This window comes from Cygnus atratus, chromosome 2 (genome assembly GCF_013377495.2).
Source record: "Cygnus atratus isolate AKBS03 ecotype Queensland, Australia chromosome 2, CAtr_DNAZoo_HiC_assembly, whole genome shotgun sequence".
Classification (NCBI taxonomy): Eukaryota; Metazoa; Chordata; class Aves; order Anseriformes; family Anatidae; genus Cygnus; species Cygnus atratus.
The window spans coordinates 160,051,192-160,065,949 of record NC_066363.1 but is presented as its reverse complement, the minus strand read 5'-3'; the positions used below and the strand labels follow the sequence as shown (position 1 = coordinate 160,065,949).

The 14,758-nt window shown below is 62.2% G+C and overlaps 1 protein-coding gene across 1 annotated transcript in view; it reads left to right on the top strand.

Annotated features, from left to right (window-relative positions):
• The first annotated feature begins 13 nt into the window (after positions 1–13).
• The window catches only part of MROH1 (maestro heat like repeat family member 1), a 45,561-nt gene continuing 30,816 nt past the window's right edge, over positions 14–14,758 (top strand). Inside the window, exons 1-16 of the mRNA XM_050708794.1 lie at positions 14–22; positions 331–493; positions 1,535–1,633; positions 6,378–6,529; positions 6,670–6,810; positions 7,482–7,574; positions 8,691–8,769; positions 10,144–10,257; positions 10,529–10,602; positions 11,198–11,317; positions 11,775–11,885; positions 12,376–12,520; positions 12,648–12,688; positions 13,237–13,378; positions 13,724–13,776; positions 14,356–14,463. Of these exons, the coding sequence (XP_050564751.1) occupies positions 14–22; positions 331–493; positions 1,535–1,633; positions 6,378–6,529; positions 6,670–6,810; positions 7,482–7,574; positions 8,691–8,769; positions 10,144–10,257; positions 10,529–10,602; positions 11,198–11,317; positions 11,775–11,885; positions 12,376–12,520; positions 12,648–12,688; positions 13,237–13,378; positions 13,724–13,776; positions 14,356–14,463 (1,644 nt within the window). The remainder of the gene's footprint in view (positions 23–330; positions 494–1,534; positions 1,634–6,377; positions 6,530–6,669; positions 6,811–7,481; positions 7,575–8,690; positions 8,770–10,143; positions 10,258–10,528; positions 10,603–11,197; positions 11,318–11,774; positions 11,886–12,375; positions 12,521–12,647; positions 12,689–13,236; positions 13,379–13,723; positions 13,777–14,355; positions 14,464–14,758) is intronic.

The window sequence follows — 14,758 nt, the reverse complement described above, 5'->3', positions numbered from 1 at the left end:
CAGGCAGTAGGGGATGGTCTACGTTCCTCTCTTTGGGGAGAGGTGGGATGCTTGGGCTGACAGGTTTTTTCCTAGCGCTATGCACATAACAGCCAGATAAAACTCGGGTGCTGAGAAGCACCTGGATGGCAGGCAGGGGTTGGAGCAGAAAGGAGGCAGCGCCTCGGGGGGCTGCAGGTTGGTGGGGAAGGATCGCATCCGAGTCCTGAACCTCTTCTGGGGCTCCCCGCAGCGCTTGGGGTGGGCACGAAGCGTGGTTTCAGTGAAGCAGAAGCCCTGTTTGGGGGAGGCTGCGGTGCCTGACGCGCCGTGCCTGCGTCCTGCCCGCAGGAGGTGATCCGGGAGTGGCAGCAGGCGGCCAGCAGCGTGCTGGTTGCGGTCGGGCAGCGCTTCATCAACAAGGTGATGGAGGAGGTGCTCACCAAGTTCCAGCCGGGCATCCTGCCGCACTACTTCATCGTGCAGACCTTTGCGAACCTCTCGGTGTCGAACGGTGAGCTGAGCGCCCGCCTGCTGCGCGTGCAGCTGTGGGTTGGCGTTGGGAGGCATGGCGGGCATTGTGTGCTTTGGGCTCTGTAACCCACACCGGGTCCCAAATAGCTCCGTGGTGTGGTGCTGTGCGTGCTGAGCAAGCCAGCGTGCGTGGAAGCAAAGCAGACTTCTCACTTGTTTATCAGCATCACTTTGTCTGCTTTGTAAAGTAACTTTGTGATGGAATGCACTGAAAATCAGCAAGAACCGGTATGGAAAGGAGTGCTGTCGGTGCAAATGGGTTGCTTGCTGCGTCCTTTATTCCTCTTCTCTTCTGAAGATGTGGGGCATGAGAAGAGGAACGGCAGTGCCTTAGGGAGCTGCTGGTGGGGGGAGATCGGGGAAGCCCTGCGCTGTCTTGGGTGCTTTTCCTGGTGTGCTGCTGGGACCCCCCAGTGCCGAGCTGGCAGCAGGGTGCCTGGCACGTTCCTGGCAGTGCCCAGAGCAGAGGAGCCCAGCCATGGCAGGAGCACAGTGAACGTGCAAACCCAGCACAGCTTGGCTTCACAGCTCAGCCCAATCTCTTTAAAATAGCAGCTGCTCAAAAGCAGGGGGAATTGGGGCTATGTCCCTCCTCCTCACAGAAATCCCGTCCCAGAGGACGCGGGGATGCTTCTGCTTGCCTGATCTCCCAGGCTGGGCTCTTGTCTCCATCCATCCTTTAAAGACCGGGTTTAAAACGAGCATTTCTTGAATGGAACTTCTTTTCACTGGCTGCAGAAAGATTCACTGACAATTCAGAAGCCAGCAGCAAGCAGGGCTTGGCGTGCATCCCCCTGACTTCTGCTAGGAGAGGCTGAGAACTTGAGGGGTTTGTAGGGCAGCTCCCACCAGGGCTGTCGGCATCTTGTGGGGCGAAGCGTGGCTGCCTGTGGCCGGCAGCGAGGGGCTGGCTGAGGCGTTTCCCCGGTGCCTGTGAGCCTCGCTCGGTCTGTGCCCTGCTGCCGTTCTGGTACCTGCAAGGTGCCATGGTTGCTGCAAGGCTCTTTCCTCCTTCCCGCAGTGTTTGGGATGGTGCCTTTCCTCAACTCCATCCTCGGGACGATGCTGCCGATGCTGGGGATGGCAAAACAGGACCACATGAAGTCGGTCTTCTGCTACGGTAAGCTCTTCCTACGTATTCTGAGACTGCAGTGATTTTAGGTGTGTTAGGGGAGACTTTTTGCCTTCACTGGGAAAGGAGGGACTGTGGCCAGGGGCCGGGGAGCTGGGCAGGGTGGGGTGTTCCTGAATGTGCTGGAGCAGGGCTCTGGCCAGCTCCAGGGGTGATGGGAGCCATCAGCTCCAGGTCACTGGGGTCCAGCAAAACTTCACCACCTTCTCGCTGCTCCCCATCGTTCATACTTCACTGCACGGCGAGCAGAGGTGCCCTTTGCTCTCTCCTCTAGCAAAGAGCACGTGGATACTCCAGAGCCCAGTGCAGATTGAGGCAGCCTGTGGGATGGGAAGGAAGGAGGGGTGTGCTGCTCGAGACCTGGTTACAGACCAGGCTGTTCTTTTATTAGAACCACAGCCCCGGCAACCTGCAGCAGTGTGAGCGTTAGCCCTGGCAGGACATGTGAGGATGCCGCAATGTGCCCGGCCAGCTCCTGCTCAAGTCACTCCTGTAGTTCTCCTAAGCAGCTTCAGGTTGGGATGCTTTCTGGTGGGCTGGGAGGAGCTCACGGGCTCCTCTCTCCTGGAGTCCTCCTCCAGCCCTGGGCTTGTCGAAGGCCACTGCTCATGCAGCAGAACGTGACCCAGAGGCACCAGCACGTCCACAGCCGATGAACAGCCGCTTTGGTTGTCCCTTGGTCCCTGGAGAGCTGGTCCACCTTCGCCTGGAGCTGCTGGGGCCTCGCAGGAGGCTCCTGGTTGAGTTGCTTGTGTCTGAGCTGCCTCCAGGGCAGGGCGGTGCGTAGCCCCCGGCAGCTTGGTTGCAGGAAAGCGGGCATGAAATTAATGAAATTGCAGTCTTATAATGGCAACAGGGGATGATCCTGGGGACTCGCAGTTTTCTTTCCATGGCCAGGCAAAAAAAAAAGGTGGCCTGGAGGAGTGCTGCTGGTTCAAGGGCTCCCACGGGTGCTGTGGGAGAGGCAGGAGCGCGCTGCTGGTGCAGGAGCACTTATCTCTTGCTGATACCCGTGTCCCAGCCTGGGAATGCTGATGTGGTTCTGGATGTCACGGGATAAATGCGAGGCTGGGAGCCTCCCGGGCAGTGCTGGGAGCTGCGGGGAGGGACGTACGGCTGCGCTTAGCGCACGGTGAAGTCTGTCTGGGCCCGTCACTGGGACCTGCTGCGGGCCTGCAGCTGGCTCACACCTACGTGAAGGTCGTAGCACTTTGACCTTCAGAGCTCTCCTTTGGCTTTGTTTAGATCCAGGCAAGAAATGCAACTCCCGAACTGTTCCTGTGTGCTCAGGAGGCCTGAGTCGAGGCTGGGTCACCTCTGTGACTGCTCCGTGTGTACCCGAGTGGTTCAGGGCGGCTGCTGGGGTGCGGGAGCTGCTCGGCCGGAGCCCGGCCCTGCGGACACCGTGCTGTGTGCGCAGCCAGCGAGGCTGCGGGTGCTCAGGCTGGGGGTGCGTGTCGTCTTCTTGGATTTAGCAAGGCATTTGATAGTTTCCCACAGCGTTCTCCTGGAGAAGGAGGCTGCTCCTGGCTCAGACAGACGTCCCCTTTGCTGGTTTACCTGGCTGGGTGGTGGCCAAAGGGCCGAGGCGAATGGAGCTCAGTCCGCTCAGCGGTCTGTCACCGGTGGCGTTCCCCAGGGCTCTGCAATGGGCCAGTTTTGTTTAATATCTTTATCAGTGATACTGGTGAGAGGGTTGAGTGCACCCTCAGTAAGTTGGCAGACGACACCAAGTTGAGTGGGATTGTTGATTTGCTTGAGAATAAGAAGGCCCTGAAGAGGGATCTGGACAAGCTAGATTGATGGGCCGCATCTGCCTGTATGGCATTCAACAAGGCTAAATGCCGTGAGCTGCACTTGGGTCAGAACAACCCCATGCAGCGGTACAGGCCTGGGGAAACCTGTCTGGAAAAGGCCCTGGGGTGCTGTTCGACAGGCGGCTGAACGGGAGCTGGCAGTGTGCGCAGGTGGCCAAGAAGGCCAACGCCATCCTGGCCTGCATCACAACTAGTGTGGCCAGCAGGACAAGGGAAGTGACGGCCCTCTGTACTCAGCTCTGGTGAGACAGCACCTCGAGTACTGTGTTTGGTTTTGGGCCCCCTTAGTACACTAAGGACATTGAGTTGCTCAAGGGTGTGCAGAAAAGAGCAACGAAGCTGGTGAGGGGACTGGAAAACAAGAGGTGAGGAGCAGCTGAGGGGTCTGGGGCTGTTTGGTCTGGAGGAGGCTGAGGGGAGACCTCATCGCTCTCCACAATTGCCTGAAAGGGTGCTGCAGCGAGGAGGGTGCCGGTCTCTTTTCGCAGGTGACAAGTGATAGGACGCGAGGCAACGGCCTCGAGTTGTGCCAGGGGAGGGTCGGGTCGGACCCAGGAGGAATTCCTTCACGGGGTGGCCGAGCCCTGGGACGGGCCGCCCGGGGGGTGCTGGGGTCCCAGCCTGGAGGTATCTCAGAGACGTGTGGGTGTCCTCCCGCAGCAGCCTCGTCGCTGCCGCCCCTCTGGCCTGATGGCTTTGTGTGCCCTTGGGAAGCACTCGAACCCCTCGGCTGGTCTCCCAGAACACCCAAATTCTCCAAAACACCACGGAGGGATGGGGCCAGGGGTGCACCAGACCGAAGGACAGGTCTGGAGCTTCATTTGGGATGATTGCAGGGGCGGAGAGGTGGGTGCAGGGACATGATCCTTGCAGTGCCATGCTGCAGGAATCGGCACCTGGGCTGGGGTTGGGAAGGACTCCTAGGTGATAGTTTTGGCTAGAAATACGTGCTTTTGTCCTGACAAATGTCTTGTAGATGCTTTAGGAGAGCTTAACCAAAACGAGGGTGTTTTGATACCAGCAAAGAGACTGGGTGTAAATGGGGTCTGGACAGGGGGGCTAGATTCCTTTCCCTGCTCCAGAAAGGTGCTGGGTGTGATGGAGGCAAGCAGGGATGTGCCTGGTCCCTTCCCAGGTGAGGATGGGTGGGAATTCGGAGCCTCTGCCTGAGGGGCAGCCCGACCCCCGAGTCCTGCAGGCAGCGTCAGACCCTTCTGCCGCCAGTCCCTGCACCACGGGGGTGTCCCCCAGCCCTCCTCATCCTCCTGGCCTGCGGGGAGGCTGCGGGGGGCTTCTGGCCCCTGCTAAGGCCGGAGAGGTGCCGGCCCCTTGCAGCAGGCAGGTTTGCTGCCTGGAGCGTTCGTTTCTCGGGTGGCCAAGCCGTGGCGAGGGTGGGAAGGCTGCTGGCGGAAGCGCTGTGGCTGCGATGTGAGGTCGCGGCATGACTCAGCGCCTCCGGCCGAGAAAACATCGCCGAGGAGGAGGCGGGGGGCTGCCCCCTGCCCCCCTGCCCTGTGAGCATGGTGCTCGGCCACAGCGTGGGCAGGGGCCCGGCTCTGGTCTTGGGAGCCTCCTCTTCTCCTCTTCCTCCTGTGGGATCCCGTTCCTCCTCTGGGAGCACTGGCGTGGGCACGCTGAGCGTGTGATCGGTGCCCGTGGTGTGCCCGCGAGTCATCCAGCGCCCCTGGGGGCTGCGCTGACCTCTGTGTCCTGGTGTGGCCGCTGCCATCCCGCGGGCACGAGGCTCAGCCGCGCACCGGCCTCCCGCATCTGTGGGGGTGTGGGTCAGGCTGTGAGCGGCTGTTCCTGCACCAAGGGCTCTGCGCTCCTCTGTCCGGTCCCGCTGGGACTCGCGACCAGCTGCCTGCTCCCTTCAGCCCACCGCCCTGTCGTAATCTCGCCACGGGAGACCTCGAGGCCTCGAATCACAAGGCCGCTTCCTTGCCCGGCTGGTGCGGGGCCAGCAGATGCAGGAGGTGAGGCCGTGTCTGGGGGAGGCTCGGTCCCGCGGGCGTCCCAAGGGGCAGCAGCTCCTCGGCTCTTGGGAAGAGCTGCCCCAGCACAGAGCTGGGGACCCCCTGCAGGAGCCGTCCTCCAGCAGGAGAGGGGACGAGGAGCTCCGGGACGTGGCCGTGGGCAGCTTGCTGTGGGGGCCCTGCCGGGCAGGGTTGGGGCAGAGCTCCTGAGGTGCCTCCAGCCTGGGCCTGATCCTTCTCCTCCAAAGCACCCAGCGCTCAGCTGTGGGATAATTCCCAGAGTAAAACTCACTCAGGGTGTTTCCAGCCCTCGGTGCTGCCAGCTGAGAGCTGCTCCCGGTGATCCCGCGGCTGCTCGGGGAGCCCTGTAAAGCTGGGGGGAACTCAAACAGCGGTGGCTTCCCCTGGGGGGAGATGGAGGGCGGGCGTCCCCTTCAGTCAGCAGGCTCTATCCAGCCCAGCCTGGCTGGAGGCAGGAGGCGTGCCTTTGCACAGACACGCTCTGACTGCTGCTGGATCAGCAAGGAGAAAAACAACCTGTGCTCACATGCACCGGGTGCTGGCCTGGGGCTGGAGGGACGAGTCGAGCGAGGCATGCTGGCCTGCCTCGGGCTGCTCGCCGTGCTGCTCGCTAACAGGCACGCAGGAACAGCCCACACGGCACGTCCAGGCTCCAACGGTTAGAGGGAGCTGACCCCCGTCAGGGGTGGCATCAGTCCTGGCCAGGGAGCAGAAAGCCACCCGTGGCTGTTAGCCAGCATCCCTCATAGCCAGGGCACCTCTCGGAAAGCCTGCAGGCTGTCGGAGGGAGTCCTGGTGCATATGCTGTCCCTTGAGAGGCTGCCCAGTCTGACAGCACTCGGCCATCTGCCTTCTGCAGGGGCTAAAACAAACACCGCCTTGTGCGTGTGGAAAACCTAAACACGAGCTGCCTTGTAGCCCTGCAGCACTTCAGTGAAAGCATCCAGGAGTACTTGGCGAACTTGGACAAGGCCCCGGACCCCACGGTCAGGAAGGACACCTTCTCAAACGAGATCTTCAGCGCGTACGAAGTGCTCTTCAACAGTTGGCTGCAGCACCGGGAGGCCAAGGTGCGGCCGTGGGGTGGGGAGGGCACAGCGGGACCCCGCTTTGCTCATCTACTGTCCCCCAGAGCAGTGGGGCCGTGCTTTGGCAGCCTGGCTGTTCGGGATTCAGGCCACGCTGATTAGTGCTTGTTCTCCCCCTGCAGCTGAGACTGGCAGTGGTGGAGGCCATGGGGCCCATGAGTTACCTGATGCCCAGTGAGAAGCTGGAGGAGCAGCTCCCTAAGCTCATCCCGGGCATCCTCGCCCTCTACAAGAAGCACGCAGAGGCCTTCTACATATCCAAGGTGAGCAGCCTGGAGCGCCGGTGCTGCTGGCCGAGGCCCCGTCCCTGACCTCAGGGGTTCTTATGGCTCAGGGGTGCTGGCAGCGGGCCGTGCCGTCGGGCAGCGTGGCCAGCTCTTGGTGAATGCGGGAGGTGCTGAGCAGGGGCTCTGCCTGTCCCAGAGAGCCGTGCCCTGTCACAAGGGCAAGCAGCAGCAGAATGGCCTGAGCCCTTGTCTCACTGATGCTGGGCTGCATCTGCCTCTCTCTGTGCTCGATTCCTGCTCCCTGCATCACCTTCTGTCCTGCTACCGAGCCCAGGCGTCGTGGGGCCGTCCCCGGCCACCCAGGGGACAGAGCGGGCTGCACCCACCCAGCTCCTGGCACCGCTTGGCTCTCCCCTGCACGCACACACGGAGCTGTGGCTCGCAGCCTGGGGCTGGTGCGCATCTCCCTGGTCCCCTGCAACAGCACCAGGGCAGGGGCAGCTCCTGGGGGCTCCCGCACCGTGCCCTGGGGGAGATGCCTTGTGCTGCCCACCGCAGCGTGCTGGGGATCGCTGCTCTCAGCACCGCTCCCTGCCCTTGGGCTGGCACGTGCTGGCACGGCTCATGGATCCCCACCTCCTGCCGTCCTCCTCTGGGGTGTGAGCCCTTTCCTGACGCTGACTGCAGTGTGGTCTCTCGCTGTGCAGAGCCTCTGCCAGATCCTGGAAGCTTCCGTCAACATCGGCAGCCGCAGCCTGGACGTGCAGCTGGACGCGCTGCTGGGCACCCTGCACCCCCAGGTAGGGGTTCCCTGGGGGCGGTGGGTGGGACGGGAAGCCCCTGGAGCGGGGCAGTGCTGGTCCTGTGCTCGGTCATGGGGTGCGAGGCGTGCAGCTCACCCAGCCCTGGTCCTGCTCCCGCCTGCCTCTGCCTCTCCTCCGAGCAGGAGCCGGCGTTGCTGGCAGCCTGCGAGCTCGGGCGTTTGCCGCGTTGGTGTCACATGAGCAGCCAGGTTCTCTCTGAGGTTCAGCTCTGGCTGCGCAGTCACGCAGAAGAGGGAAAACAAATATCTCGGGACCAGCTGACCTTTTAAACAGCTCGCTCTGGGTGAACAAACCGGGCACTGGCTGGCTGTGGGGCGCTGACTGTGCAGCAGCATGCGGGGACCTCTTCTCAGGCTGCCGAGCCTGGGCTCCTCTGCTGCCCTCCTGCTGCAGGGATGTGAGGTCTGTCGTACCACCAGGCTCTTAGAATCACTCTTCGGGGCTTGAAACAAAGCTGAGCCCGTGTTTTTAATGCTTAACGGGCTTTGAATCGTGGAAGTGTCCAGCAAGGAGAGGCTGTCCCTTAAATGTGCATGTGGGCAGCGTGATGCACAACCACCAGCGCGGTGCCGGTGCCGTTTGGAGGAGCTGCTCCTCGGTAGCTGGCATGGAGGAGGCTGCAGGGGGGCTCTGGGCTTCGGGACGTGGCTGGCCTTAGCAAAGCAGCTCTGGCTCAGCTGCAGACCGAAGCGTCCTTTTGGCAGACTGGAGCAAGCAGATGTGTGCTGTCCTCACTGCAACGTTAGAATTAGGTGCCTGCGTTATTTTAATAGCACCCAGACAGGTTGGCTCGTTCTGAAGCTTCGGAGGCGGCGGCCAGCTGGGCAGCGGGACACCTTTAAATAGCAGAGGACATCAAGTTCCCAAGTACCTCCGGGGGGGCTTGACCCACTCTGAGCGCACTCAAGCTGGTGCTCAGCATGCAGAAAGCACCGCTCTGTGCTCCCGTGCTGTGGGATGTTCTCACAGCCACCTCTGCTCATCCCAAACGCCGGCTGTGCCAGTGCCCAGCACGGGTCTGCTTTCCAGGGCTGGGTCTGCAGCCTGCCCTCGCTCCACGTAACGTCCCTGACACAGTTGTTTCTCCCACAGATCTGTGCTCCTGCCGAGCCGTCTGTCCCCCTGACCGTTAAAAACCACACCGAGGTTCTTCGCTGCTTCACTGTCCTCGGTAAGGGCTGACGCGGCGTGCCTGTCCCAAAGCCTGCCGCACCCCGGGAGGCGTGGGCACGCTGTGCCGTGGCTGGTGGTTTTCCTGCCCTTTTTGTGCTCCTTTCCAAGGATTTCGGTGTGGTGCATGGAGGGTTGTGTTCTCCCTGCTCTTGGGAGGGCTCGGGGATGCTGCTGGATACTGCTTGGCCACGCAGGGAGGTGGAAGGGAGAGGGGTGGTGGTTTCTGTCCTGACTGCGGCCCCTGGCATTGGGCTTGCAGAAGGCAGAAGCTCCGTGTGTGCTGAGAGCACCGCTCGCTGGAGCTCCTTGAGGAGGCACACGGGGCCAGCTCAGCTCCCTCTGGAGCTCGCTGCTGCCTCGGCCCCTTGCAGGGACCTTTCCAAAGAGCCTGGTTCAGTTTCAAACCTTCCTTCAGAACCTCTCGAGCTCTATCAGGGCCCCTCCAGCAGTCAGACACCAGCATGCCGTGCTCGTGGGTCACAGCCGAGGGACAGCAGAGGCAGTTTGATGCTTCTCTGTCCTCCTCAGTGCTGCCCCTCGTGACAGCAGCGTAACACAGAACACAGCCGTCCCACGTTGCTGCAGGCGCTCAGAGCGCACGGGGCCCCCAAGGCTGGGCTGAGCAGACGTGGGCTGACCTACAGCTTGGTGTTCCCTCCTGGGCACAGAGCTCCGTGGCTGGAGCTGTCCCCAGCTCACTAAAACGTCCCCGTGCAGGGTGACGGTGGCATGGACAGACGTGTGACTGCCAGAGGAAGCGCGGCGGTGTGGCAGGCTGCTGCTGGGTCACGCCTGGGTGACGTCCTCCTGCGGGGCTCGGGCACGGAGCGGGGCTGCCTGTGCCTGGCTGCCTTGGCTTCACAGCTAAGATCCGCAGCTTGCCCCGTCCCCGAGCCCATCCTTCCCCAACCGCGCCGCTCCAAACCCCACGAGCGTTGCTCCAATTTCGGCAGCTGCAGACTGGTTTTATTTTTAACGATCAAAATGTTTTGACAGGCGAGGCAGCACTTGTTGGAAGTATAATTTAAACTCCTTCAGAGTGCTGGAGAGCGCAGGCACTGTGCTGGAGGCACCCGAGAACGTAAAGTCTGGGTGTGAAGAGCAGGCTGGGCCATTTATGGGTCCCATGGGGTGGCATAGCCGCTTCCCCAGGACCCCAGCTGGCCGGGACAGCAGCAGTGGTGCTTTCTGAGCTGCACAGGGCTTGGTGCAGCAGGCAGAGCCCCGCTGCGTGCAGCAGGCATGCAGTTCCCACAGCATGTCAGAGTGCAGGGCAGGGCGCTCCTTGGGGTGTGCTGCTGCACCCCAAATCCCTCGGCTGCACCACCCCGGGGTGCAGCACGTCTGTGACAGCCGCTCTGTCCTCCTGCAGCCTGCTCCTTCCCTGACCGCGTGCTGGCCTTCCTCCTCCCGAAGCTGGAGAGCAGCAACGAGAGGACGCGCGTGGGGACGCTGCTCATCATGAGGCAGATCATCAACAGCGCCCGTGAGTGCTGCGGGGGCAGAGGGGTGCAGAGCTGTGTCCCTTCCTCCCGCCCACCGCCTTGTTCCCCTGCCGCAAACAGCGATGAGCACGGGGCAATGAGCACGGGGCAGATGAGCCCGTCCCTGGCTGCAGGGTTGTGGGGAGGAGGAGGAGGAGGAGGAGGATGCCGTCCTGGTGGCCCAGCCGGCTGGGAAGGGACGGGGGATGCTGGGCACCAGGGGCTCCATTCTCGGCAGCACCAGCCTCAGAGACTCTTCGCTTCTTTTTGCAGCCTCCCAAATGGAGATTAAAAAACCCTTTATTCTTTCGTCTATGAAACTCCCTCTGCAGGACAGCAATGACAAGGTAAGCAGTCTGCTCTTCTGCGTGTGCCTCAGGGGCTGAGGTGTTCCCAGGGTCCTGCCTCTGCCAGCCCGGCCATCCCCAGCCGCCTCTGCTTGCTCACCCGTCCCCTGGCCGGGTTTCCAGCAGGTCTGACAGCGTGCCCAGTGTGTGCCCTCCCAGTAAACAGGGAGCATGTCACAACTGGTTTTCTGTCTGCCCTGTGCAGAGAGCACATCTGAGCCACGGTGCTCCCTTCCTGCTGGGGACATCGCTGCTGTGAGCAGGGCCCTGCCTGGAGCACCCGGGGGAACGAAACGCAGCGCCCGGCTGCTGGTGATGCAGCCCCCTGTGGCTGTGGGGCGCTCCAAGCCCGAGCCTTGCTTTGGGACCGCTCGTGCACAGCGTGCGGCCGTGGGCTCCTGTCCCCGTGGCGAGCTGCAGGCCCCGACCCTGCTGTGGTGCCCGGGGGCTGAGTGGGACCCGCGGCTGCGTTCCCTGCTGCCAGCGGGAGGAAAGTGCGGGGCAGCTGCGATGGGGACCCTGCAGCAGGCAGAGCCCCCGCCCGCAGCCTCTCCCCTCCCGTACCCACGCCGGTGCCGCTGCTCTGCCCGCGCAGGTGAAGCGCGCTGTGGTGCAGGTGATCAGCGCCATGGCTCACCACGGCTACCTGGAGCAGCCCGGCGGCGAGGCGATGATGGAGTACCTGGTCCGCCAGTGTGCGCTGCCCTCGGAGGCGGTAAGGGTCCTGCGGCGCGCGGGCACGCCTGGCCCAGTCCCTCGTCCTGAACCCGCGGTCTGCAGCTCCTCCAGCCTGGCGGGGCAGGAGCTCTCCTTCCTGGAAAGTGCAGCTGGGGGGATAAAACTGGAAGAGCTGTGGCTGGGCAGGCTGATGCGTGTGCAGTGAGAGTGGCTCCATGCGTGGCTGGCTCCAACCCGGCTGGGACTGCAGAGATTCGGGCCAAACCCACCCCCAGGCTCACATAGTTCCCCCCCTCTGAGAGCAGAGGGGCCGTGGTTTGGGCTGCAGGGGCTCCACAGCTCCTCTGAGCTGTGCAGGGTAGAGCTGCAGCGCCTGCCGAAGACAGGCTGGAGCCAGCAGGCTTCTGGGTTTACCTGGCACAATGTCCTGAGGGTCTGAGAGATGTTTGCTGAGTCGCCCTGAGCAGCACCCGTGCACTTTCCCGCTCTCCCAGCAGCCAAAAAAGCAGACGCCAGATGCCGATGACTTGACAAGCGACAGCGTCCAGAGCATCAGCGTCAACACGCTCTTCCTGCTCAGCACAACCGTTGACCGGATGAACAACGTGAGTCTGCGCAGGCGTCTCCGCGACTGGGGCGGTCGGTGGAGAGCCCTGTGCTGTCCTGCACAGCCCGTACGACACACAGGATGCCCTGTCTGCCTGCCGGGGTGGGCTGTCACAGCCCCGTAACGCTGTAGGAGCTGTTGCCACCGTCCCCTCCCCTCTGGGTGCAGGGCAGAGATTTGGGTGCAGAGGCTGCCCCCAGAAAGCTGTGCTTGCAGGGGGTGCCCCGCGAGCTCCTCTAGGGCTGGAGCAAGGCAGCAGTGCTGGTACTGGTGCTGCGGTGCTGCTGGAGCTGAGCACTTGCCTCTCTCCCTGCCTGAAGGAGAGCAGTGGCTAAAGGGATGCAGGTTTTGCCCCCCATCACAGGGGGCTTGGCCCTGGTGTTCCCCGTTCCTCTCCCTCCAGATCCCGCGCTCTGTGTCCCGCGGCCAGGCTCTCCGCGGGTGCCCTGCACCAGCAGGCTGCGGCAGTGCTGTGCTCTCCCCTCCAGGTGCTGTGGCCGTACCTCTTGGAGTTTGTGACCCCCATACAGTTCACCAATGCCCTGACTCCCCTCTGCAAGAGCCTCATGTATTTGGCCATGAAGAAGCAAGAGGAGGGGGAAAACGCGTCCCTCATCCGTTACGACCTGAACGGTTGGTACCGGCTTGCCCGCTCTGCACATGCAAGCTTGGGACACGTCTGCACGCGGGAGAGGTGCCAGTCCGCTCGGCGGGCATTCGGTGTGAGATGCCTTCTGATGCTTTTTTCCTTTTTTTGTAGGAAATCTTCCTTCGCCCTACGCTCTGACGACGAGACTGCTGGTGAGTGGCCTGCAGGCAGAGCTCTTCCTCTTTCCGTGCTGGCACACCCGAGAAGGTGCCCACCCTCACGGCTAAGGGAAGGAGCTTGTCCCCAGCACAGAGCCAGGCAAATGCTGCAGGGAGGGGTGTCCAGACCCGCATCCTCCAGGGTCTGGTGCAGCCTTGTCCCCGCGGCATGCGTGAACATCTCTGCGCAGGCTGTGACATCTCGGACTCCCCTTGGATAGCACAGCCCGGGAGCAGGGCGTGTTGCAGCACGCGTCTCACGCTGCTCTTACAGGGCTCTGGAGAACTCCTCAGCCCCTGGAGGCGTGAGAAATGTGTTCTTCCCTTTGCCCACAGAAGGGTGCAGGGTTTGGAGAGAGGCTCTCTCCTGACAACATTCCAGTTATCGACAGCTGGAGCAAAAGGAGGAAGCTGTGGTTTCGTTGAGGTGTAGAGCTCAGTCACTTCCCAGTACTGCGTTCCTGCGTTTTATGTCATGCTACTTGCACCTTAAAGTTACCTTCTTTACACTGACACTTTGTTCTCCCCCCCCAAACTCCCAGGTCGTATCTTCACAGCCGTACGCAGGAGACTGCCGGGGGACGGCTGCCCTGCGCCTGCTGAACGTGCTGCAGTACAGCGTCCACCCGGCGCTGGAGCAGCTCTGGAGCAAGAGGGTTCCTTCCCTGGTGGAGCACATCGAAGGTAGGATGGGGCTGCTGCCTGGGAGGCGCTCTGCTGGGCTCCCCTTCTTCTGGGCTTCTGCTGGGGTTTGCTGCCAGCCAGGAATGGAGCAGGGTGCTGCCCACGTGCCGTGGGACTCAGTGTCCTGAAGCTCCTTGAAGTAGTTTCCTATTTTAATAGGGACGTTAATCACCCTGGCGCCGCTAATTCCTACCACGAGTCCCTGTCTCAGGTTGTGAGCCCCGTTGTGGCACGTGCAGGACAGATGTGGCTGTGGGGTTCCCGCAGCATGGGCAGAGCTGGCTGCCCTGTTATGTGGTGCTCGGCAAGGGTGAGAAATGAGGGTAAAAATGTGCTTTCTCCTAGAGAACACAGAGAAGTGCCTGTGCCAGAAGGAGTGGGAAGAGAAGCTGCTCCTGGTAAGGGTTTCTGCGCTGCCGGAGGCAATGGGGAGCTGGGAGGGTGACTTGGAGCCAGCCCCGTGCCCCCTGCAGCCTGCCCAGGCTGCGTGCACGGCACAGCAGCAGCCGGAGCCGGGGCTGCGGTGGGACAGGCGGGTGTTTGCCCTCACTCACCTGGACCGCAGTGGTGGGGTTGTCACCTGCTGTCGGGTCCTGTCCCTTCAGTAGCAGAGATGCAGGTTAGCGGAGTGTGCCTTGCAGTTCTTCAGGGGAAGTTAAAAATGAGCTTTCAGGCTTGCTGGTGGGTCAGAGAACACCAGTCCCAGGTGTGTCTCCCCTCTTAATTGGAGAGCCTCAAAAATAGGGCATGGAGAAGCAATTAAACCCGGGCAGGGCTCGTCCCGCTCCTTGGAAGGTGGCAGCATGACCTGGGTGCAGTTCTTGGAGGAGATGTGGCTGGGAGGAGAAGGGCACGTCTCTGCGGTGGGGGCACGTCCAGCGCAGACTCGCCGTGTCGCTGCCCTGCTCTCGCCCCTCTGGGCTGACCAGAAGCGGGACGGTGCCGGTGCCTACGGCTGACGGTGCGTTCGCCTCCAGTTCCTGCAGGAGACGCTGGCGGCTGTTTCGGACAACACTTGGATTTGCCACTTCGTCACGGAGATGTGCAGGCAGCTCAACAGCTACAACGGCTTCCCGCTGGAGAAGGTGACAGTGCAGGGCCTTGAGGGGCCGGCGGTGCTGCTGGTGGCGACCGTCCTCACTGGGGTGCTGCGGCGTGCTGCCATGGGCAGGGCTGGTCCGGCACACGATGCTCCCCAAAGCATCGTTCTGCTGGCACCTCGGTGCTGGGAAAGGGGTGCTGGGAGGGAAGAGGAACTAAGGGGAGGTCAGTGAGGCAGCTGGGCAGGCTTGGAAACAAAACTTGTCCTCAGTTTGTCTCCAGTTCTGTGCCCCCTGCTGTTGAGGGCTCGTTCTGTTGCCCAGCTGATGTCAGGCTGGG